This window comes from Pseudorasbora parva, chromosome 3, assembly GCF_024679245.1.
Source record: "Pseudorasbora parva isolate DD20220531a chromosome 3, ASM2467924v1, whole genome shotgun sequence".
Taxonomy (NCBI): domain Eukaryota; kingdom Metazoa; phylum Chordata; class Actinopteri; order Cypriniformes; family Gobionidae; genus Pseudorasbora; species Pseudorasbora parva.
Window position 1 is genome coordinate 54,148,933 of NC_090174.1, and position 26,045 is coordinate 54,174,977.

The 26,045-nt window shown below is 36.5% G+C and overlaps 2 protein-coding genes across 5 annotated transcripts in view; one reads left to right on the top strand and one right to left on the bottom strand.

The window, feature by feature from the left end:
* Nucleotides 1–6,982: 6,982 nt before the first annotated feature.
* spring1 (SREBF pathway regulator in golgi 1) lies at nucleotides 6,983–15,559 on the bottom strand. Its single transcript, XM_067439839.1, has 5 exons — nucleotides 15,539–15,559; nucleotides 13,666–13,822; nucleotides 12,154–12,305; nucleotides 7,169–7,282; nucleotides 6,983–7,066 (listed from the first exon to the last, which is right to left on the bottom strand). The coding sequence occupies exons 1-5, from the start codon at nucleotides 15,557–15,559 to the stop codon at nucleotides 6,983–6,985; spliced, it is 528 nt and encodes a 175-aa protein (XP_067295940.1).
* Nucleotides 15,560–16,466: 907 nt separating this feature from the next.
* The window catches only part of rnft2 (ring finger protein, transmembrane 2), a 33,083-nt gene continuing 23,504 nt past the window's right edge, over nucleotides 16,467–26,045 (top strand). The window contains exons 1-5 of one of the 4 annotated variants that reach the window (XM_067439507.1): nucleotides 16,467–16,610; nucleotides 18,643–18,720; nucleotides 22,489–22,862; nucleotides 24,111–24,233; nucleotides 24,451–24,527. In XM_067439507.1, the coding sequence (XP_067295608.1) occupies nucleotides 16,513–16,610; nucleotides 18,643–18,720; nucleotides 22,489–22,862; nucleotides 24,111–24,233; nucleotides 24,451–24,527 (750 nt within the window). In that variant the 5' untranslated portion in view covers nucleotides 16,467–16,512. Of the gene's footprint in view, nucleotides 17,277–18,642; nucleotides 18,721–22,488; nucleotides 22,863–24,110; nucleotides 24,234–24,450; nucleotides 24,528–26,045 lie in introns of all 4 variants that reach the window. The other 3 variants (XM_067439506.1, XM_067439508.1, XM_067439509.1) reach the window with 3 other exon arrangements.

The window sequence follows — 26,045 nt, forward strand, 5'->3', positions numbered from 1 at the left end:
ATACTGAAAACATATTGGTGTAGGATTTACTTTGAAGCCATTTTCACTCAGTAATTGCTAGTATTTTGCTAATAATTACAGAGAAACCGAAAGTAACACATCGAATTAAACATGAAATTTATATAATCTTCAATAATCTTTGTTTTATTTACAATTTCAAAAACTCAGTATATTATATTAACAGTATGTTATTACTGTTGAATTTAGATACGCCGTAAGACTATAAAAAAATTAATTAAAAAAAAGTCAAGCCACCTTTATTTATATAGTGCTTTTTACAATACAGATTGTTTCAAAGCAGCTTTACAGTGATAATAGGAAAATAATGCCAAAAGTTTGTTTTGGCTGTACAGCAGCTCTAGAAGAAATTAGTCTAGTGTCATTGTCCGGCTTAAGTAAGTTCAGTGTTGATTAATTTTCGTTTATCTACAGTAGTAGAAATCATCTTCCTCGTCCAGTTCAGTTCAGTTCTCATTCTGGTGTCAAATAGACATTTTTATGGGATTAGTGATAACACATTTAAGTGATAAGACATTTATTTTTGTAACACTTTACGCATTTACATTCCATCTACATGATGATGATGATGATGATAATGGACACCAAAATGTATGTTGCTGTCAGAAATATTCAGAGATTTCAGTTCAATTACCCACAAAAGTACTGAGTAATGTAAGGTGACAACATGGGTTAAGGTTAGATTTAGATTCAAGGTTAGCACACACACACACACACACACACACACACACACACACACACACACATATAATATTCATAAGTGTATATACCATAAGTGCATAGTATTTATATGCACAACAAGGATGTGGAATAAAGGTTAGCAATTTAATTTACTGACCTGTTCCCCATGCCATGTACATACTGTTTTCTTATAGTTATTACAATATAACTAAGTACTGACCCTAAAACCATGTAGTTAACTTATATTAACCAGCAAGTTCTTTCTGGAGTTTCGAAATTATTTCTCTATCATTACATGACATTTCATAATGATTTAACAGGACCATAGCAGTGTTTGTAAATGATAGTTCAAAGACTTTTCAAAACTGTGTTCAAAACCATCTCTCTCTCTTTCTCTTCAGAACTTAAACAACAAAAATGTTGGACCATGGCAGGAACCGATTCCAGAACTCGACTTGAAGAACTTGACCACTGAGGAGAAAAGGCACAAAGCTTATTGTGGACTTCACTACATGCAAACGGCAGTTGAGATGATACTTGATCACCAAAGTGCACTACGTCGTATCTCAAATCACACAAATTACACAATCGAGTTCAATCGCACCAAGATGTGTGTTGCAAAAAAAATAGGTTACTGCGCAAACAAGACGGAGCCTGCCTTCTCATCTACAGATATATATATTAGACAACAGTGGGGCGGCACTGTTCTTAATATCTCTCTAGAATTTCTGGATGAGTTGTTGAAAGTTGTACATAATGTACATAATGCAAGTGCTCATTCCATTAACTCTAGGAGCCTAAAACAAACATCAAGCAAACAGGTGCATGGAAGAACCAAAAATGGGGTTTCACATGTTTGACACAAAAAAATGATACGTTTTACTTATGGCGAGTCCATATTATTTGTTTACTGGACTTATTAATTTATTAAAGATTTTGTTACTTATTTATATGGTCCTGTAATTAACAGAATTTGCAATGATGTTCTCAGGGTAACCTTTCCAACCATATTTATACATAAAATTCTTTGCACTTTTGAACATTTTGTATTTGGTGCAAAAAATATTGTAGGCCTACATTAGTATTTATATTATTTTTACTTCATCCATATTGTTTTATGATAATTAGATACAATTACTTGTTATTTATTTTATATTTTAGCACTTTTTTATATTTTGAGCAAAATCTATTGTCACTCTATTTAATGTATTTATATTAATGTCATACATATTGTCAGTACAATGCACAAATAAACTTTTTGTTACAAATTCTCGTTGCCATGTGTTATATCCTCAGAATGCTAATTGCACAAGACAGAAGCAGGTGGCCGACTCAATCTTATTGCTAAGTCTGCAATGCGATAATTCTATAGTCTCAAGTGACCGTCATTAATCAAACTGTCATATGCGGCCATGAAAAACTTGAGCTTATTAATTTTCTAATTTCAGGGCAGATGTTTTTTTTTCTTCTTTGGAATAATCAGGATGATTAATTGTTTGATAGTAGGCATGTATCCCCAAATGACTTCTGTATTTTGGCCCTTGGCAAATTTTGTAAAACTGTTTACCGAACAGTACAAATTGTTGTGTTATAATATTATTTTAATTTATTATAATAAAAATCAAAACACACTGGTTTGTAGCACAGACTATTTTTTACAATTTACATTTTGTTATTCTTCTTAGTCGCATGTTCACAGAAAAAAAAAGCTTACTTCTGTGTCGCAAAATAAGGAGGATGTGCTAAAATGATTAATTGACATTTTCTCACACATGGTCTTTTTGGAAACAGTATAAGAAACTTAAACAGTGCTCATTCAGGTTCTGAAAGAAAATCAGTAGACATTTAATCCTCTAATCTAAAAGAAGTTATAGGCATAAAGCCATGGCAGCATTCAGCAACCAGAGACTGCCAAATTGAAACTAAAGCTTGACAATTATACGTGAGCAATGGACCGTATTGTTCGAGCTGTGGATTTTCACTTTCATAATGAGTTAAAATTGCTGTAAAAACTCCCAGATTAGGCCTTGACAAATTTAAGTAACAGTGCATTCCAGTTTTAAATTTGATGAAGATTGAGATATTTTAGGTGGGTCAAAATCAAAATAAAGTATTTTTGTCTAGACATCCATGTTGATTTATAAGATGTATGCCATGTGGCATAATGTCAATCATCATAGAAAGAATAGTGGAGAAAAGGTCAATTGCGTGGTGGGACTACTGCTTTAAATGGATGAATGTAGTTACTTTTCAACAGTAAATCTTCGTTTCCGAAACATCCTTCTCTGTATTCGTTTACACGAGGTGCGTCTCAATCAGCTCCCTAGTTCAATAGTCAGGGCACTTATCAGGAAGTCGGCTATTTTAAGAGCTGTCTCAATTGCAAAATCCCACCAGTGCACTGAATCGTTCATTCTTTAAAAAAATGCACCGTGAATACCAAGAAGCATCGACGCTCACCATGGCTCTGAAATCGCCCCCTACACCAAAGGTGGACAGGAACTAAGTACATTTACATGAGTACTGTACTTAAGTACACTTTTTTATTTATTTAGTATTATTTTTTCTGGAAACTTATGACTTCAGCTTCGCTTAATTTGAAAGACAGATATTGTACTTTTTACTCCACTACATTTCCATCAAGGTCCTCAAAGTCAAAAGTCAGTGGATGATTTTTTGGGGGGGGTTTTTGTGCAGAAACTCTTTCAGGAATCACTCCTGTAGGGTCACGTGAAGTTCAATGATTTCACAGCATTTTTTGAACACTGATCAGTTTATAGCAAAATGGAAGAATGTCTAAATGTTAATTTTGTCGAGTATACAAATGAACAAAGTTGATTATGTCTTAAGTTAACAAACATTTAGGAGAATATCAGTGTATTGGATCCGTGCATTCGGCCTTAAAGTGACAGCAGCTTTATAAAGAGCTTTGTAACTTTAATACAAGTATTTTAAATGAGTTTAAGTTAGTCATACGCTAGTTTGTCAGATGAAGCATCACTGACTGGCCATCCATGATGGCTTAATGTGCATTTATACAACAATAATAAAATAAAGCATTGACATAAAAAGGAAATGTACTTTAATACTTAAGTACTTTTGAAAACAAATACTTCTGTACTTTTACTTAAAGTGGGGGTGAAACACTCAGTTTCAGTCAGTGTCATGTCAATCTTGAGTACGTATAGAGTAGCATTGCATCCTGCATATCTCCGAAAAGTCTTTATTTTTTTTATAACGTTAATTATATAAGAAAGATGCGCTGTTCCGAGTCTTTCCGAAAAAAGCCGAGCGGGTGGGGGCGTGTCGTGTGAGCGGAGCTAAATAATGACGTGTGCTCGCTGCTGCTATTGTGTTGAGTCGAGTGCGTCGTAAAGCTGTGGCATCCCTAACAGCGGGAAAAAAACTTTATTCAAAATAAAAATATGGCTTTTAATCAGATACAGCCATACATCTATGATCCGGAATCAGACCCAGAGGCTGCAGTTGAACAGGAGCAGCAGCAAAAACGACTAGAGCAGGACGTCTCTATGTGGTACAAGTTATACACTAACTATATAATATGCTTAGCGGCTTGTGTTATTTACATATTTATACTTGAATTATATCGTCGTATTTTTGTCTTTGAAGGTGTACATGTGGGAAGTGCAGTTGTGCACGTGTGTTTGTGTGTTTACACGTGGTTTGTGTAGACAGTAAGCGGACTGGTTTTGCACGGCAGGCTAAGTTAGTGTTTACATAGAAAGACACGGAATAGCGCATTTGAATGAAGAAGCGTGCTTATTTAGTTAAACATATTTCCCCCCTCTTTGTGTATTGTTGTTTGGAGTGCTTTTACAATACACAAACATAAAGTTACACATATAGTGGCCAGCTAAACAAATGTACACGCACTACACATCGCATGCTCCATTGATCAATTAACTATACGTGATCATGTTTGGGCTACTCGATGAGCATAGGCAAAAACACAGACATTTGAATCAGTCTTACTCACAGCCTGCGGTACTAACGTTGGGACCTTTATCGTTGGGACTGCTCCATCCTTCAGCATTAGGCGATCGGGAAAATCCGGCGTCGAGCTGGGCCTTGTTTATGAAACAGTCGGCACCGAAATGCAGCGAACAGATATAAACATTCGCGCAACTCAGTTGCTGATCCGGAAAAGCAAATTGCATCCACTGTTGCCTTAACGCGGGGTTTTTGGGGAATCTGTGCAGGACTGTCTTGGTCTTGCAACAAAAAACGCACTTTTTTGGTGACATTGTTATGTGCACATCACCTGTGCACCATCCTACAAGCCAGCGCTTTGATGGGCGTAGCCTGTTACTTTCGCTCTCTCCCTCTCTCTCTCTCTCTCTCTCTCTCACGCGCTTCCGGTAGAATTGTCCGTAAGGCCCATACAAGGAAATTCCGCCCCCGTTAACGTCAAAGGGGACGCATGATCTCAAAAAACTTGCCGAAACTTATGACTAACCGGAAGTAGTATTTTTGACAAAGAAATACTCCCATCAAATGTCCACCTTAACTTTTGAAACTTTGTCTATGTTTAGTATGGGATTCCAAGTCTTTAACAGTGTAAAAAGATTAGTATGCATGAAACAGCATTTCACCCCCCCTTCAAGTAAAAATCTGTTTTTACAACTTTCACTTGTAACGGAGTAATATTTGACCAGCAGTACTGTTACTTTTACTCAAGTAAGGTTGTGTACTTTGTCCACCTCTGCCCTACACCCTCAAATAGGGCATTGTTTGGGGGGACAGCCATTTGTAGTGGTGTCCAAAAAACCATTGTGGAAGTTATCGAGTGCACTCATTCCATCCCACCCCACATTGCACCGCTATAACGAGTGTACAGCTGATGTACGCTCAACGACTGCCTGAATTCACTCGTTTTTATTCATCCCTTCAAGTGAACTGTATTAGTGGAGTAATGTAGGGAATAGTGATTGAGGGTTTAGGGGTCAATTTCAGATGCAGCCCTAATTTGTACCGAGTTAGCTCATGCATTTGTGTTTCAGAACTTCCTTTAAGGAAAAGTAGGCTGAATCCGACATCGCCCCCTAAACCCTCAAATTGAGTGAGTGAATTCGGACAGTCGTTGAGCGGTCATCGACTGTACACTTGTTATTGCGGTGCAATGTGGGATAGAATCAGTACACTCCATAACGTCCACTATGGTTTCAGACATCACTCCAAAAGGCTCTCCCCTCAAATAATGCTCTATTTGAATGTATAGGGGATGATTTCAGATTTAGTCAGTGACATGCGGCAGGTGTTTTTAAAAAATACGAGCCATTATTTTATTGTAATTCAGCATAAACATCACAAGACAGGTAATGAACATAATCTGCCTAGCTAACTTTTATAATTTATTTATGGCTGATATGTTGTATGTACATGTAACAAGCGAAGTATTCATCATAATCTGCTTTAAATAACATTAAAAGATAATTGTTCCTAAACACCAGTGATGTTGTAGAATGAGGATGTTGTCATGTCGGCGGAAATAGAATCGTCAGTGTCTCAGTGTGTAGTGAGTCAGGGTCCTTACTGTCCTTACCCATGCCTCATTTCGTGAACACGATATACTGATTCATTCATGACCAAGGAAGCTTATTGAGATGCATAGTCATAACACGAGTTGGAAATATTGGATAAAAATTTGCACAAAGTAATGAATTCTATCACACTAGTGTCATGTCAACACAAGTGGCTATACTTTCAAAACGGTGTGTATTTTAAAATTTCCCACACAATGCCACAAATGTCCTTAAACCTGAAATGTATTAATTTAGAAAAGACACCCTTTTTTCTGTAAAACTACAGAAAATCACATTTACTTCATTAAATTAACATATAGTAGTTCACATGCAGGTCGTTCACAAAAATCTGAGCTCACACAGATCGTGGGTGTGAGGGGTGCTGTCAAATCATCCGAGGTGCTTTCCATGTTTCCATTTGAGCAACAACACAATGACTCTTTTTGTAATCCCACCCAAAGCTAAAATTAGCCAGGTTACCTAAAACCAAATATGGCCACATCTTCGCATGACAAGCAGTAAATAAAAAGAAATGGGCGGACTCTTTGATGAGATGTTCGTCACTGATGAGGTAAAAATAGAAACTACGCACATATGCAGTGTAAAGTCTCTTTTAAGTCTTTATGATTGTGCATTCGGATTATTGTTCGTTTTGGCCCATCGGGACCCCTGAGAAGACCTGCAAGAAATCTCCTTCATTATTCGAAGCTGGTTCGCTGGCAAACAATTCGAAAACAGAGTCATATTGGCAGCAATTCCGGTGGACTCTCGCCGTAGCAGTACTTCGCCTGAGGGTTCCTGTAGGTGTTTTCATGTTGAACGCTCTGAAACGAGACAGTTGCAGGGTATTTCATGTATTCTGGTCTGGAACGCCACAAACGAGCTGAAGCCGCAAAAACCCATCATAGAGAGTGTGTGACGCTCACCTGTGAGGAAGTACGACACTTGGCAAGACACAACTCGAAATGATCTTCCACTGCAGTGAAGAGGTTCTGGAACCCTTCCGCGGCTCGGTTTAGAAAACGCTCCAAAAGAAGTTGCTGATGGGGAGACAGCAGGAGACAGAGAGAGGTTTTGTCAGATGGGAGTTTCAGACAAGAGTGGCCTGATTTTGTATTGTGGTTAGGTGACAAACGTCTAGTGATCACAAATTGTTTTTAGATCTTACATGTTTTGCCAGGTGTCATCAACATACCAATGAATAGCAGTGTTGTCCACCACAAATTCTTCCAGATTGATTACATATTTTAAGCTGCAACCAATGTTTCAAAAATAAAAAAACACTCATTTGTGTCAAGTATATAGTACTGGCAAATATATCCAATATACAGTACAGGCCAAAAGTTTGGACACATTACTATTTGTAATGTTTTTGAAAGAAGTTTCTTCTGCTCATCAAGCCTGCATTTATCTGATTAAAAATACAGAAATGTAATATTGTGATATATTATTACAATTTAAAATAATTGGTTTTCAATTTATTGTACTTTAAATGATCATTTATTCCTGTGATCAAAGCTGATTTTCAGTCTCATTCCTCCAGTCTTCAGTTTCACATGATCCTTCAGAAATCATTCTCATATGATGATTCATTTTCTCTGTTGATTCTGCTGATTATATTTTTTCATAACCTGTGATACTTTTTTTATTATACTTTGATGAATAAAAAGTAAAAATAAAAAAGCAAATGTTTTAAAAATTGAAATCTTTTGTAACAACAATATACACTACTAGTCAGTAATTTGGGGTCAGTAATTTTTTTTCTTTCTTTTTTGAAATAAATCAATAATTTTATTCAGCAAGGATGTATTAAATTGATAAAAAAAAATGCTAGTAAAAAGGGATTTATATTATTTGAAAATATATTTTTATTTTGAATATATGCAGTTCTTTCTAACCTTTTATTCATCAAATATTAGGCAGCAGAACTGTTTCCAACACTCATAATAAATCAGAATATTAGAATGATTTCTGAAGGATCATGTGACACTGAAGACTTGAGTAACGATCCTGAAAATTCAGCTTTGCATTACAGGAATAAATTATAATTTAAAGTATAATAAATTGAAAACCAAATTTTTTATATATATATTAATGTGTCCAAACTTTTGGCCTGTACTGTATATTTTCTAGTAATTGTGTAGTAATGCAAACAAAATGATGCAGAGATAATGTCTAAAAATGAGTTTTATTTTTAGATTCAATTACAAACAAAGTAATTGATTTCAATTAAAAAACTATTCAAAACAAAGGCGCAGTTTGATGATACCAAGTTTGAGCGCATAATCTTTGGACATGTGGTCTTCACCTCACAGCTGGTGGGAAAGAATCAGGATAGGACTTAGGTAGAAATCATGGGGAATGCGTTTATTAACGTTACTGTAGTGTGAAGCAGAGCAGGACCAAGTGTTGAGGAGCTGAGCAAGGCCGCTGGAGCGATTGTTACACAACACACAGCTCGCAAGCAGCTGGACTTTTATTATGACGGGACACAGTCACCAGTGCTATTTCCGCTTTTCCGGTCACGAGGTTAGAAAGTACATAAATGTTGTTGTTTTTTTTATAGAAAAAGACAGATGGTTTCGCTAGATAAGACCCTATTCCTCGGCTGTGAACATGCAGAGCCTCTGAAGCCCTTTGACACTGCATTGATTTGGACCTTCAACCCGTTGGTTGCAACTGAAAACCATTATGTGAAGAAAAATCCTGGAATGTTTTCCCCAAAAAGCCTGATTTCTTTTCGACTGAAGAAAGAAAGACATGAACATCTTGGATGAAATGGGGGTCAGTAAAATATCAAGACATTTTTATTTTGAAGTGAACTTATCCTTTAAAAGAGCAGTGTGTAGATTTAAACGGCATCTAGCAGTGAGGTTGTGAGTTGCAGTCACCCACTGCTAACCGCTTCCTTTCGAAGCACATAGAGAAGCTTTTTTATTTATTATTATTTCCAAAAATATGCATTTAACACTTCTGAAGCTACCGATGTTTCACATAGAGAAGCCACAGGGGCCAACACAAGACAAAGATGTCGTCGTCTGCTGAGAGAATAACTATCACTCTGTAGAGAAAATTGTCCTTTTAGGGCTACTGTAGAAACATGGCGGCGCAAAATGGTGACTTCACTGTAAGGGGACCTGCGATGTGTCACGTAGATAGAAATGGCTCATTCTAAGGTAATAAAATCACAAGGGTTCATTATGTAAGGTCTTTATACACCACTAAAAACAGTTCTGTGTTTTTTATTGCATTTCTCTCATTAGATCCTCATAAATACTACACACTGCTCCTTTAATTGCAACACATTTACCGGTATGCAAAATACAAATCACAATGAGTCACAATATTTTGTGGCATTTTACTGTAAGACTCGATATTGCATGACATTGCAAGTGACCTAGTGACATGTGCTTTTTGTGCAAGATAGGAACATTTTTTAACAAAAAAAAAGTAAATAACACACACACACACACACACACACACACACACACACACACACACACACACACGTATGTGCTGTCGAATCAATTAATCACATCTAAAATAAAAGTTTGTGTTTACATAATATATGTGTACTGTGTATTATATATAATATATACTCGCTTAAATCCTTACACTTGTCCATTTTTCCTGCTTCTAAAAAAAAGAAGCAAAAAAAATATCACTTGCTGCCTAATATATCCCACCCACTAACAGGTGCTGTGATGAAGAGATAATCAGTGTCATTTCACCAGGTCATAATGTTATGCCTGATCGGTGTGTGGCATAACATTATGACAACTGACGGATGAAGTGAATAACACTGATTATCTCTTCATCATGGCACATGTTAGTAGGTGGTAGAGTTTAGATTCTCTGCCCGAGCCCGAACCTGAACCGGGCTGAGATTTCCCTGCACTGTCCTCGGGTCGGGTAGGGCCGGGCCCGTGATCAAGCGTTTGTTTTTTTAATCATTAGCCTACTTTACTAGTCTAATTGGGTGGGCAGAAAGCTATGCTATAATCAGAAATTGTATATATATATAAATATATATATATATATATATATATATATATATATATATATATATATATATATATATATATATATATATATATATATATATATATATATATATATATATATACATATTATATATATATATATATATATACATATTATATATATATTATATATATACATATTATATATATACATATATATACATATATATACATATATATATATATATATATATATACATATATTTAGCAAAGTAAGAACTAATACAACAACTAAGAAACAAATGTGTAGGCTACAAAGTTGCACTAGTCAGGATTAGTGTAAAAATGCGTGTTAAACTCACAGCTCGAGCAGTGATGGAGCGCAGCATTATAAACAGAAACGCTCTGTGTCAAGAGCTGCTCGTGTGAACACTGCACTTTGCTTAATTAAATATCTTCGAATCGTTTAGTTTAAAAGTTGTCATTTCAAGCTTTCTATATGCATATTTCTCATGTCTGTGAGGCAAGTATAGCCTGCTGAGTTTCGGTTTATTTATGAGACGCGCGCTCCAGTTCATGAGCAATGAAAGCAATCACTCCCACGACTTCACCTCACGATTATAGTCTGCTATTTGCTTTTTATTTATTAAATCCAGGCAATTGGTCTAAGAAACCTTTTTTAAAATTAAGATACAATTGAAACAAAACGAAATAAATGCTTTCTACAAAATAGATAGTCTTAATATTAAACTAAATATAACCACCAAAATCATTTCTGACCCACTCGCATCTTTTCACTCATCATAATCAGATGAAATGTAAAAATAATATTATAATATTTAAACATAAATATGAAGGAAAAAACACATTGTTTAATGGCTACAACAAAGTAAGCTACAGATAAATGTCTGAGCTGGATTTGAGCAAACATCAGTTTACCGGTGAGCGGATCATGAGCGCGCGCCTGCGGATTATTGAGCGGAGTCAAGTCAACTTTATTTATAGCCTATAGCGCTTTTACAATGACGATTGTTTCAAAGCAGCTTCAAAGTGTTAAACATGAAAATATTGCAACAAAATGTTATTCGGCTGTACAGTCGCTGTGGAGAAAAGTGAAAACTAACTGTAGTTTTATCATGAGCCTCACCAGTCCGCTTCGCTGCGCTTTGCTCATTACAGGCTCGTTCTCGTCAAAACGCCCACGTATTGAACAATGGTCGGGTTTAAATCGGGCTCGGGCTCATAATTACAGTTAATGTGTCGGGCCGGGCTCGGACACAACATGCACGGGCTCGGGTAGGGTCGGGCTTGATTTTTTGAGCCCGATCTAACCTCTAATCTGCTGGACCTGAGAGCAGTGTGGGCAGCGTGCATCTAGTCACGCGCGCGCTCACCCTACCGGGAGAATAGCCCGTACCATACAAGGACCTTCCACTCTATTAACGTCAAGCCGACCCATACTCGAAAAAAACTCTCTGAAACTTGTGAGAAACCGGAAGGAGTATTTTTGACACAGAAATTCTCCATCAAACGTCCAACATTAGTTTTTGAAACTTTGTCTATGTTTAGGATGGGAATCCAAGTCTTTAACAGTGTAAAAAGCTCAGTATGCATGAAACAGCATTTCACCCCCCCCATTAAGATTTGAATCTGTGGCGGAAGGAAGTAGTTCTGCAGAAAAGTGTGTTTTTAAGGACACAAGTTATCTTCTTATATTTACATATTTATTTGCTATCGAACTGCCTTATAAACGGAAGGCACAGCACGGCTGTGTTTAGGACGTGTATAATAATACTAAAGTTTTATATAATATAAAAAATGCTTCTAAGATAACCCATTATATTATTGTGGCAGATTAGAGCATTTAATAGACATGTCTACAACCATTCTAGTAAAAACTGATGATGAAGATATGTTGTGTGAAGTACCTTATCAGGCTGGAGGCAGCAGGAAACGCAGTACTCATAGATGCTACAGCAGCCATTGGCCAGACAGCTTTTACAGACATACTGGCTTGAGCTGGGAGCATTAACGTTGCAACATCCATTCACCAGTAAATCCTTCCTCTCACATACATAACCTAAAGAGAACGAAAAAGAGAAGTCTGAGTTAAACGGAACATTGGTCATGTTCTTGGGCATGTGAATACACATAGGCCAAGGGCCGTGTTAAAGGTGAAAAAAGCAGCTGCACATTAAAGCGTGGTATGGTTGGTGAATGCGCGTGTTATAATTCAGCCTTCATCAATTCACATTTTGCCCTTTCTGTCCCAAATCTAACCCTCCTCTTTATTTATTTTTATTTGCTATCCCAAAAAAATGACAAAACCATCCTCAAAAGTAATAATCCAGTAACAACCCTGTATCTCCCTCAATTGCCTTGTTAAACTGTAGTCCAAAGTCACATGACTAAAGAACATGTCATAAATCATCCAAAAACTCACCCAAAAATAATTTGCATGGGAAAAAAATGTCTTAATATTAAGAATTTTTACACAATTTTTATCAAAGTTAAACCCCATTTCATACCAAATTTTCATTACTGCAGAATGGACAAATATTATATATTTATGGTTTTAATACTGTACTATCTTTACACTTATTTTACAGATTGCAGATTACAGTAATGGTGTAAATAATTTTTAATACTTATAATAATAATTTTACATTATAACAATGGGAAAAATACCAGATTGACAATCTATGAATCATTACTAAGAATAATGTTTACACATTTATGGGAAAACCCCCCTGAAAGTTGGACTATGGTAATGAAAACTGGAGCAAAATGTGCACCTTGAAAAATGTTATGTAAAATATCAATGATATAAATGGTTTAAATATTATTATATCTTCTGTGGAAGTCTCAGGACCAAAAATGTTCATCCAGTCATTGCATTTGGACTGTGTCGTGACATGTCCTAACCGCCTGTAAATGCATATATTTCCACGTATCTGCTTGTGCAGACATCACGCCATCAGCTCATTTTGTAAGGCTATGTTGACAGTCACGGAGCGCCAAAAACAAACAGCAGACTTTTACAGTTCCTCCTGAACCAAAACAACAAGCTCATGCTGCGTTCACACCATGACGTAACCGTAATTAAAACAATGAGTTGTTCACATCCTCAGCCTTGAAATGATGCGTTTCTGTCAACAGCATCAATGGCTAAATGAATCTGCAGCCGTCAGGTGGTACAACTAGAACTCTGTAAGTTGTTTAAATGTAATGTCATTTGAGACATGAGGTCATTTAATACTGTCTCTCGTGACACTTTGCAGACTCTGCTGTTTGTTCATGTGTTTTAAAGGAGACATGGCTTTGGAGGCGTTATGCTAGCTTACTATTACCAAGCTTCTCCGAAATGGCCTACCCTACCTTTAATGTATAACAGCTTTGTAGTATAGTTGGCCAAGGTGGTGACCATCCCCATCACTTACCCAGTTCATCAGTGAGAAGGTTCTTTCCCTGAATAGAGTTTCTACACTGTGAGATCTGTCTGCTGCTGTTGCCCAGGATGAACTTGATCTTCCACTGGATGGGGTGATCTGAGTCCCGCGCCTCCAGGAGGGTCCGATCCCGGATGGTTCGCTCCTCCTGTACACATAACATGTCACACAGAACATCATTATTTTTCTATTACATTGTTCGTCTCCTCTCAGATGTTGAGATGAGCAAAGACCTATTTCTATTGTGTTACCTATATTTTTAACATTAGTAACAGATTATTAGCAGTTTGATGACGAAGTCAAGCCAAAGGCTAATCATCAATTACGGTTGTGTGTCCTACGTAGAGAGCAATACATAAAACTCATTACCATTTGAATACATCGACTTGTAGATGACCCTGTATAATTTACTCTCCCACTTCTTCTGAATCAGTTTCTGGTTCAAAACATATATGGCTGAAGTGCAGCATTACTACAGTTATTGATCGAGTGTATCTCTGAGCTGGTGTGAGTGAGTGGAGGTGGAGCTAATTTGCATATTCATGGTTCCACATATACTAAATGAAACAAGAGTGTAGAGTTACATTCAAGCTGTTTTGAGGAATGGAGAAATTATTTATTTTCACTGGAAAAAGTTTTTATTATCAAAGATTACTTTTAAGGAATAAAAATATTGACTGCAGGAGGACTTTAAGAAGCCCCGTGGGGACTAGATTTGAGGAAACAAATACACAGTACAAAATAAGTAATATTATGACATTTACATAATTATGATATTATTATTACAATTTAAGATAACTGTTTTCTATTCTAATACATTTTAAAATGTAATTTAGACATATGATGGAAAAGTTATTTTTTTCAGCAACCATTCTTTGATGAACAGAAAAAATAAATTAATCATTTTATTCATCAAGGATGCATCAAGTGACATAGAGACCTTAAAGGGGGGGTGATATGCTGTTTCATGCATACTGAGCTTTTTACACTGTTAAAGACTTGGATTCCCATCCTAAACATAGACAAAGTTTCAAAAAATAATGTTGGACGTTTGATGGAGTATTTCTGTGTTAAAAATACTCCTTCCGGTTTCTCACAAGTTTCGGAGAGTTTTTTTCGAGTATGGCTCGACTTGACGTTAATAGACCGGAAGGTCCTTGTATGGGCCGTACGGGCTATTCTCCCGGTAGGGTGCGCGCGCGACTAGCGCGAGAGAGGAAATGCACGGCCGTAAATACTCTCTCAGCTGCAGATCCAGTCCTCCGTGAACACTAATGTCGGTTATAGTCCGCGCCGCGCTCCACTTCATTCCTCCACTTTGACATTAAGCGACTTCAACGCTTCAGCACAGCATTCCGGGAAGGCAGCGCTGCATTTGAACCGATTTGAACGCAGAAATGCTTCAGTCGCATCGCAAAGTGGATCTCCACACTCCAAGAAGTGTGTTTTTGACGGAGCCGCCCCAGCGATAAAGGTTCGGTCCTGCTTTGGAAGCAGCCGGTAAGTAAACCTGCTTCAAATGTCTGTGCTGTTGCTTATCGTCGCGTATGTAAACATCAGTAAACGACACGATCGCGTGCTTCGTCATTCAAATGCGCTAACGGACTTCATTGCTGTTCTATGTAAGTTATAACGTTACACTAGTCTGACGTGCAAAACCGTTCTGCTTGCTACTAAGGTTTGGTCGCATACAATAGTCCATAAACCGAATCATGTCCTCATAAACTGAGAGTAAATACAGTACATACCACAGAGACGGACGTCCTGCTGTTGCTGTTTCTATTTCAGCCTCCGAATTAGATTCTGGATCATATCTATTTGCTGAGATCAATAGCAAGGATTTCTCCATGCTTGAGGACGTCACCGCTTTGTGCGCATTCGTCATTCTTCAGCTCCGCCCACACGATACGCCTCCAGGCGCTCGGTTTTTTCCGGAAAGACTCTGTACAGCCCATATTTCTTTTACAAATATAATAAAACTAAAGACTTTTCGGAGATATGAAGGATGCAATACTACTCTATAGGTACTCAAGATTGACATGAGATTGACTGAAACTGAGTGTTTCACCCCCCCTTTAATGATGTTACAATTAATGTTTCAGATTTCAAATAAATGCTGCATAAGTTGAACTTTCTGTAAATCAAATAATTTTTCAAAAAAATTGTATTGGGTTTCCATAGAAATATTTAGCAGCAAAAATGGTTTTTAATGGTGATAATAAATTATTAAAATATGATCAGCAACATTGCGTTCACTTATTATTATTATTTTGATCAAATAACTTCAGCCTTTGTGAGCGCATATATATATATATATATATATATATATATATATATATATATATATATAAATCACATCCCAGATAAGTTCATGTTTGCATAATATATGTGTGTGTACTGTGTATATAAATGCGCACATGCATGCATGTACTATATTTAAGAATTTTTTTAGGTTTATCTACAATTTTTATATGTAATATATAGTATATAAATATATACACAGCATATGCATGCAAATATTTCATAATGAATGAGTATATATATATATATATATATATATATATATATATATATATATATATATATATATATATATGCAAATATTTCATAATGAATGAGTATATATATATATTCCACACACATGTTGTTATATTATGTAAACAACTTTAAATCGATTTGACACAGAACTAATATGTATATACATACTGCATGTAAAATGTTACATGTTAGATGCGACTAATCGATCAATAATATATGTTACCTCTCTAGTGGGGACACAGCACTACAGCAGCATCAAAACATCAGTATACCTGTTTGAGGGTGCTGGTGAGAAAGTAGATGAGCGACAATCCGAACACGACACCCAGGACCCAACGCTTGCGCAAGAGCCGGCGGAGCACCATGGAGGCGTTCTTCTGGATGTGCACCAGGTCCAGGTAGATGCGATGGAGCTAAACAAACAGCACCAGTGATCTCAGACAGTGAGATCCAGCTGATTCACTTAACACAGCATCTCTTGCATCAAATCAACTCACTGTCACTGTCAGCGATCGCGTGAAGAGTACGTATTTATGACACAGGCCGCCAGTAGAGATCGATTGCCGTCGTTAGCTGGACAAACAGTGAGTTGTAGAGACATTTAACCCATTTTATGCATGAAATGTTCTGGATGGAGATTTATGCATTGATATATATCATACTGACAGATGTAACGTTAACGTTAGCTGCAAAAACATAAACAAAACCAGATCGTTGTCAAACCGATTGAAACGTGCGCGGCTTTAACCTAACAATCTAATCTAATATGCACGATCACAGGAATGTGATTAGAGCATTTTTTTAGATTGTAAATATTTTAAATACTTAGTTGCAGAAATCAAGCTGCACAACAACAGCTTTCTCTATGCGGAAATGCGGAGCAACTCCGCGTCGTGATTGGATGCCCGTCTGTGTACTTCCGGAAACAAAACGGTTCACATCCGCTATTCAGTCTGCTTCACTGACTGATGTTTTTACATTTTTAGTGTTTCTGTTAAAGACAAATCACGCAAAACAGCCGGTAAAGATACATTTGTGCGTATCTGTTGCACGCTACGATGAAGGTAAGATAATTCTGCTCGTTTCTAAGACAGTAGATGGACGTTTAAACCGAAAAGAGCAGTATTCATCACTGACAGGCTCTTGTTCATTCATGGCTTGGTCCATAATCATAATGTTAAAATAATAGTTTTTACATAAAATACTATAGTAACTATAGTTATTATTACACAACTGTCATAAAAAATTCGCCAATTTAATCTGTGAAACTTTAACTAGAAAATATCTATCTATCTATCTATCTATCTATCTATCTATCTATCTATCTATCTATCTGTCTGTCTGTCTGTCTGTCTGTCTGTCTGTCTGTCTGTCTGTCTGTCTGTCTATCGGTTATAAATATTTACCATAATAAATATCTGTCAGTATACACATCTGTTCATATACACATTCATGTAATGTAATTCATGAACTGGTTTGTCTTTTCTTCACCCAATGATGACATTTCTGTAATCGTTTACTCACTCATGTGTCTTGTGAAATGCATATGCAAGCCATTCAAGTTCCTCCACACCAAACTCAGTTATCCATGTCTTTATGGACCTTGCTTTGTGCACTGGTGCGCGGTCATGTTCCCACAAAGCTGGGAGCATGAAATTGTCCAAAATGTCTTAGTATGCTGAAGCTTTAAGAGTTCAAGCCCAACCCCTGAAAAACAACCCCTCACCAATTGCTTCCATTTTGTAATCCACTAACAGTTGACTGTGGAATATTTAATAGTGAGAAAATTTAATGAATGGACTTATTGCACAGGTGGTAACGTATCATAGTACCCCGCTTGAATTCACATTAGCTCCTGAAGCGTTTGCATGCCGTACTTGATTTTATACACCTGTGGCCATGGAAGTGATGGAACACCTAATTTAATGATTTCATTCAATGATGGGTGTCCAAATACTGGCAATAAAGTGCATGGCTTCAGAATACTAGGAATATAGCATAAAAACATATTTACTGCTACTGTTTTTTTTCTACTAAATTTCATTCATGGAATATCAAGCCCCTGGTCACAGTTTTTTTTTTTTTTTTTTTTTTTTTTTTTTTTTTGTAAAAAATGGAAGAAAGTAGCTCATTATTAGCTGGTAAACTTCTCCTTTTGTGAAAAGTTTCCACAGTATGTTTCACAGAAGAAATGAAGTCATGAACTAAATAACTCTTATATGAGTATTTTCATCATCTTAACATTTCCTATTCTTATTATGTATACTGTTCATGCTTTTGTATCACAATATCATGTCATGTGCTGAATTATTCTATACAGTGACCTTTTTCATGATTTTATTTTAATGTTTATTTTTGTAATAAGTAAAGTTTTCTTAAATCATAAATGTGTGTTTCTTTTTTGGTACCTGATATCCTATTTTTCCTCAGTTTTGGAGCTCCTGGTGATAAAGCAGGTGTCATGCAGAGACGCCACAGCAGCAACACTGAGGGCATGCCGCCAGAAAGGTTGGGTTTTACTCACATACTCTAAATATCTTTAAGTCTTGTTTTATTCCCACCATACTTAATTTTTCTGGACAAAAGCATTTGGTTTTGATGTTGGTTGCCCCTCCATCCTTAGTCAGCAAGTTTCACCTGTTAAATCACTGTAACATGACAAATATGCTCAGGTAATGTTACTGAGCGTTTGTTTGTTTACAATTGTTAAAGGGATAGTTTACCCAAAAATGAAAACTGTCATCACTTAACCTCAAGTTTGAGTAGAGGTATTTTAAAGAATGCTGGTGACCATACAGTTGACGGCACCCATTGACTTAGTAGGAAAAAATAAAGGAAGTCAATGGCTACCGTCAACCTTTTGGTTATCAGCATTATTGAAAATATCTTCTTTTGTGTCAATAGAAGAGAGAAACAAATACAGGCCTCAACATTATTAACATAATCAAAACTTTGCTCAAAAACCTCTTGTACACAATCTACTGCATGCATTGTCATCTGATTGATAGCTTATACTGTTTTAGCGAGGAAATGTCTGTTTAGTAGGATCATTGTAAATATATCCACTTTAAGGTTGTGGTTAACTTTTGTTTTTTTTTGCTGTGAAAACCTTACTGATTTTTAAGTGCACAAGAATAACTTTAATATTGTTGTTAGTAACATTTCAAGATGAACACATGCTGGACTGAAGCAACCTTCTTAATTTTTCATAACTTGTTTATTTTCTAGAAAAATAAAAACAACAGCTTTTATCATAAAACTAAGCATTTAAATGTCATTTTACTAAGGTATATTATTGGTAGATATAACCACAACTGATATTTATGTGTATTTTATGTTAGTCTGCTATATTGTTATAAAACAAACTATCAGTAGTGTCGGTAGTAAACTGATAAATCAAATCATATTTTGAAGACAAATTATCAGAATTTCATCTTACTTTTAAACCATAGAAATATCAGAAACTGCACCAGATTGTATATTTTGCTCCGATTGGGCCTCTAAATAAAATTGAGGTGTTTTTATTAACATATCGTATATTATAATATTATCCTATATCACACTACATAAACCATAAAAGCCACATGTTCAATATGATATGCATTTTTATTTTATTTTTTGTCTAAAGGTTCAATGAACATTTTGTGGTGGAAAAATTGTAATTACTGATATAGAAGATTGATTATTTAGACTTGTGTTTGAATTCATACTGGAGCCAACATGTGTTTTTGCCATGCAGGACACTTCTCCAAGCTTAACAGACAGAGACCTATTCATATAGTTTTGTGACCTATGGGCTCGGAGGACACCTAATTTGAGGGCTCTCCCGAACCAAAGGTGTCAGGGGGAACTAATTCTGATGGTCACATGTGTAAGGAAATCAGAACAGATGGGAGGTTCTAACTTTGACCATGTGTGGAAAACGACTGAGAAGGATTGTTTAGACATTGGGGGTATAAGGGATTGTGGCTTCTGTTATGTCTTCAGTTATCACTCTGGAGACATTCAGGATGGCTGTATGACTTTGACTCTTTTCGTGCTAGAAAATAAGTCTTTATAAAGATAACTGGCTAAGGTTTGTTTCTTATTCAGTGATAAAACTGAGTTTATATATATATACAGTCCCTGACAAAAGTCTTGTCGCTTATCTATTTTCTAGAAATACCTGATATTAACCTGACTTTTAATTAATTCATTGGTGTTAGAAATAGCTCATATGAAAAGCTAAAACCCTCCCAAATGATGTTTAATGCACTGAAATAAATAATTTTCACAGAAAAAATATTTATCATTTAATCAAGACAGAAAGGTCAAATTTTGGCAAGACAAAAGTTTTGTCGCCTATACAGAAATTGAACAAGTTTACAGCAAATACAAAAATATGTCAGCAAATTAAGTTGTGGTGCTGTGAGATCCAAATGTAATATCTTGTATGACTTCCATGAGCTTGAAGGACTGCATCCATGCGGTTTGGCAAGGATTCATACAATTTATTGATGAAGTCATCAGGAATAGCTAAGAAAGCAGTCTTGCATGCCTCCCAGAGTTCATCAATATTCTTTGATTTCGTCTTCCATGCATCCTCTTTCATCCGACCCCACATATGCTCAATGATGTTCATGTCTGGTGACTGGGCTGGCCAATCCTGGAGCATCTTGATCTTCTTCGCCTTGAGGAACTTTGATGTGGAGATGGAAGTATGCGATGGAGCACCGCCCTGCTGCAGAATTTGGCCTCTTTTATGGTTGGGAATATAAGAGGTAGCTAAGATTTCTTGGTATTTTAGACTATTGATGTTGCCTTCCACCCTGCAGATCTCTCGCACACCCCCATACTGGATGTAACCCCAGACCATGATTTTTCCACCACCAAACTTCACTGTTTTCTGGGTGAATCTCGGATCCATTCTGGCTCCAGTAGGTCTCCTGCAATATTTGCGGCGACTGTGGTGTAATTCAACAGAAGATTCATCTGAAAAATCCACCTTCTGCCACTTTTCCAGCGTCCTTCCTTTTAGCAGGCTGTGGGCCTTGGCAAATGCCACACGGTTTTTCAAGTGTCTTTTGTTTAGTGCTGGCTTCTGGGCACTGATTCGACCATGGAGGCCATTTCGAGACAGAATCCGACAAACTGTTCTGGTTGACACAGGGACTTCAGGTGACCAGGTCTCGTGGAGCTCTGCTGCAGTGGGAAATGGGCTGGCCTTGGATTTTCGAGCCAACAAACGGTCCTCTCGAGCAGTTGTCTTGCAGGGTCTGCCTGACCTGGGCTTGTCAAAAACGTCTCCAGTCTCTTCAAATCTTTTTTTTATCCTCTGTACTTGACGCTGAGACATATTGAAGGTGTCTGCCACATCAGCAGTGGATCTGGTCTTCAGCCTCTTGATAATCAAAACTTTAGTCTCAGGGTGAATCTTAGGCATGTTTGCAGAGGTCTAGTTGCAGTTGATGTGAAGGTCTAGTGTACTGGGGTTCTTTTTATACACACTTGAGACCTAATTGATCCATTATTAGTCACAGGTGAAGCTCATATGACAAGGTGACAACACTTATGTCTTTGCAAAAATTGACTCAATGGGCTTTACCAAGCTGTGAATATTAGAATACTTTTTGAAAGTTTAGTTTTTCACTGAAACATTATCACAAAAGCTGGTGGGATTAAAATGAGCCATTTCTTGTAAAAAAAATCTTGATTAGAAATATATTTCAGCGGCACTTTAGGTCAATTTGTACACAAGCGACAAGACTGTCAGGGACTGTATATATATCAGGCTTTACAAAGTTATCCTGAACTAACAGCACTTTTAAGCATTTATCAATCTCAGTTAATGTACATTTCTACAAAAAATACACATTTAAAGTTGTTATATAAAAAGTTTTATTTTTATTATAACATCAGTTTATTAATACACCATACCACCACAAAAAATTTATACTTTTAATATTATTAACAAAGATAAACAAATGCTTTAAAAATGTATTGCTCATTGTTAGATTACATTAGCTAATGCATCATCCGATGTTAACAAATGAGACCTTATTATAAAGTGTTGCCTCTATTTTGTTTATAGTATGTTGTCCTGGTATCATATTTGATTATGTTGTCTAGTTATCTCTATAATTATCTATTACAATTGTAATCACACTGATTATTTTAATGTAGTTGTATTAAATGCGCAATGCTCTGGGAAAAAAAACTGTGCTACTGATATAGTCGAATATGTGCATTAGGCCTTGCAGTGTAAATGCAGACTTCTTTTTTTTTGTTTTATTGCAGGAACAGGAGTCAAACTCTCGGTTCAGAGAGCAGTCTTGATGAAGGAGGAGTGTTTGATTGTCTGAAGCCAGACTCTCCTACGTCGCCCCAGCAGCTCTTCTCCGGTCTGGTGGGCGTCTCCGGAGGGAACGTGTCCTCAGCGCCCTTCCAGGCTGCTGGGCTGGTTCTGGGTTCACCACCAGACGTCTTCATTCAGATGGCGTCCTCTTCAAGGGACGAAGGCTCTCACCGGACGGAGAACCCACCTTATCTTCCTCGCCCTCCTCAGCACCATCATCATCATCACCACCTTCATCATCACTCCGGCCAGCACCGCTCTTCTCTCCTGCATGCGGCCACCTCTGCTGAGAGGCATGGGAGCAGAGATGATGGAGGTGAGAGCTGTGTTTACCAAGGACCACATGATCCATTTAACCAAAGTAGGGATGTGCGATCATTACGATTTTTGATCGTGAGCGATTAAAATGTCTACGCAATCTGCTTTTGGAAGAAATGTCGTAGTATCTCTACAGTGCATTTTCACAATGTACATTCACATCACATGGTAACACGGGTAGGGTTACGCTCACGGGACATTACAGTTATTCATAATCACTAAAGTTTTAAAGCTTTTCCAGTTAAACATTTTAATAAACAAATAGTACTAAAAGTGATCTCTTGAGTCGTATTGCTCTTAAACTGCCAAATACACACAGGATTTACATAAATACAGTTGGTTACGTTTTAAGTAAACGTAAACAGTTGGGAGAAAACTCTGTCTGTCTGTTTATTAGATCCTTGATGTCTTAAAGTGACAGCAGACCAATATTCCTGCTGCTGTTTTATAATTTGTTACTTTGTAAGGGTTTTTAAGAACCTTTTTAAAATGGGGAAATTAGGTTTGGCTATACTGCTCAGTCACATGCAAAATAGTAAACCCAACATGAAAAATCATTAACATTTTGCCATATTGCCCAACGTTAAATCAATCTGCATCAAAACTGAACTGATTTCAACTTACTAATGACTGTTACTGTTGTCTTTTTAGAGCAGAATTTAATAATTTTTTGCATCACTGAAGAATTTTGTTAACACTTCATTTTAAGGTGACAGTTACATGTTATTACATGTAGTTACTATAGTTATGACAGTAAAATATGCATATTACAAGTAACTAAACCAAACCGTAACTCTATATTAAGTACAAATAATATTACTCAGTACTTATTCGACTTAATATAGTGTAACTACGTCACCTTATTTTTCCCTTATAAACTTCTTTTATTAGAATTTAAAATCAATGTTTTGTGTTTTAGTATATTTTAAAATGTTATTAATTCCTGTGATCAAAGCTGAAATTTCAGCATCATTACTCCAATCTTCAGTGTCACATGATCCTTCAGAAATCCTTCTAAAATGCTGATTTGCTGTTAAAAAAGCATTTCTTATTATTATTAAAGTTAAAAACAGTTGTGCTGTTTAATATTTTTGTGGAAACCATAATACTTTTTTTCTCATTGATTAATAGAAATTTTAAAATAACTGCCTTTTTTAACATTATAAATGTCCATTCATCCTCGCTGGATAAAAGTATTAATTTCTTTCAACATTTCAAAAATGACTGACCTCAAAACTGTTCCCAGGTGACGATGCCTCTACACCTGCTCCTGCTCTCTCTGAGCTCAAGGCTGCGGTCACATGGCTTCAGAGGGGATTCCCTTTTATTCTTATTCTCCTCGCTAAAGTCTGCTTTCAGCACAAGCTTGGTAGGTTGCATAAACTAGTAGTTGCCTTTGCTGTTGAATGCATGAGTCAAAATCGCAGCTGTTATCACTGAGATTGTGTATGATTGATATGCAGTATAAAGCCACTGATCACTGATGTTTTAAATTTCATGTTGGACTAGACATAATTATAATATTACATTTAATAACTAATGCAAAAGGCAAGTATTTGAAACATGATTCTCTTTGTATGTCTCAGGAATTGCTGTTTGCATTGGAATGATCAGCACATTTGCCTTTGCTAACTCAACGCTGAAGCATCAGGTGGCGTTGCGGGTGAGATATTTTTGATTTTTTTTTTATACTATAGTTAAATTACTGACTGTTCTGTTCTGGTTCACTCTTATACACTAGATTACACTTATACATTGGCATTTGCCCTCAAGCAAGGCATATACAATCTTGGAGTCAGTATGATTCTCTTATATTACCAATACAGTAAAATCAGTAATACAGTCAAATATTATTACATTTTAAAAGAGCAGTTTTCTATTTTTCTATTTCTAATTTAATATGTTTTCAAATGTAATTTATTCCTGTGATGCAAAGCTGAATTTCAGCATCCTTACTCCAGTCTTCAGTATCACATGATACTTCAGAAATCATTTTAATATGCTAATTTGCTGCTACAAAATGTCTTTACTCTCACTTTTGATCAATTTAATGCATATTTATGTATATTTCTATATAAAAATCTTACTGGCCATAAACTTTCGAACAGTAGTGTATATGTTTACATCTCCTTGAAATGCGTGTACTGTTGCTCACACTGGACAAAAGTGTCTACTTAATCACAGCTTTAATACAGATCCTGTGATTATTATTATTTTGCATTACCGTGTCTGAACACTCGATTCTGATTGGCTGGAAGGTGTGGAATAAAACATTTAATGCACAGGAAGTTCCAAGTCAGTTTAATCACTGTTCTATATGCTCAGTTTTCATTGAAGCGCTCACAAACCAGAGTATCCACGGGGTCTTGAAAAGTATTACATTTTGATACATCAATTTGGGGAAAATTAAGACCCTCATAAAGTATTAAAAGGTTTTATCACGGCTTTATAAAGTCTTAAATTTTGAAAGTATTTTGTTCAAGCTTTGTCAAAAGAGTTTGACTCCAAAAAGTATTTACGAATATATTTATTTTCATCCCCATAAGTATTAAAAAACAACGGGGTGCTCAGTCTGAGATCGGCTCAGAGCGCGCGCGCCAGGGATGGAAATTAGGGATGGTAAACTCGCTTCACCTACCGAGCTGTTTCACCTCTTTGTAAACTTTGTTCAATGCATGCAAGTGCTGCCGTATGTGTGCATATGACCAGTTGTTTTCTCCGTCATCACTCGCGTGACGACACGCTGTGAGACTCGCGCGCTTTGTAAGAAGATCTGCCGCTGTGCATCATCCGAGAGCGCGCAAATATTGAGTTCCCTTTCAAGTCTTGCGCTTAAACGGACAAACTCACACAAGAAGTATGTCAACATGTCCATCTTGATGAGTATCCTAGCAGACACCAATCCGGTTCGTTTTTTTTTCTATACACAGTACTCACAAAGACATATCGATCAAGATAAATGTAAAAATCCACCGCAGTTGTCCTTTAAGTGAACTGTATAGTATGCACAGTCGAGAAAGATGAGCATATCCCTGCATCAGGTCTTAAAGGCGCAGTAGCCTTTACTGCTGCTTGAGTGATGTCCTTATATTTAGTTTGACATTAAACAATGCTCTTGATTGAATAGCTTTTGTAAGTTTAATAAGGATTAATCTTTCATTTAAACAGTTAAATATGCAGT

Coding starts and splice junctions, on each gene's coding strand:
- spring1 (XM_067439839.1), bottom strand. CDS start 15,559: ATGACGAATGCGCACAAAGCG. Junction 7,283..12,153: donor GCTGCCTCCAGCCTGATAAG/GTACTTCACACA, acceptor TCTCCCCATCAG/CAACTTCTTTTGGAGCGTTT. Junction 7,067..7,168: donor AGTGTCGTACTTCCTCACAG/GTGAGCGTCACA, acceptor GTCTCGTTTCAG/AGCGTTCAACATGAAAACAC.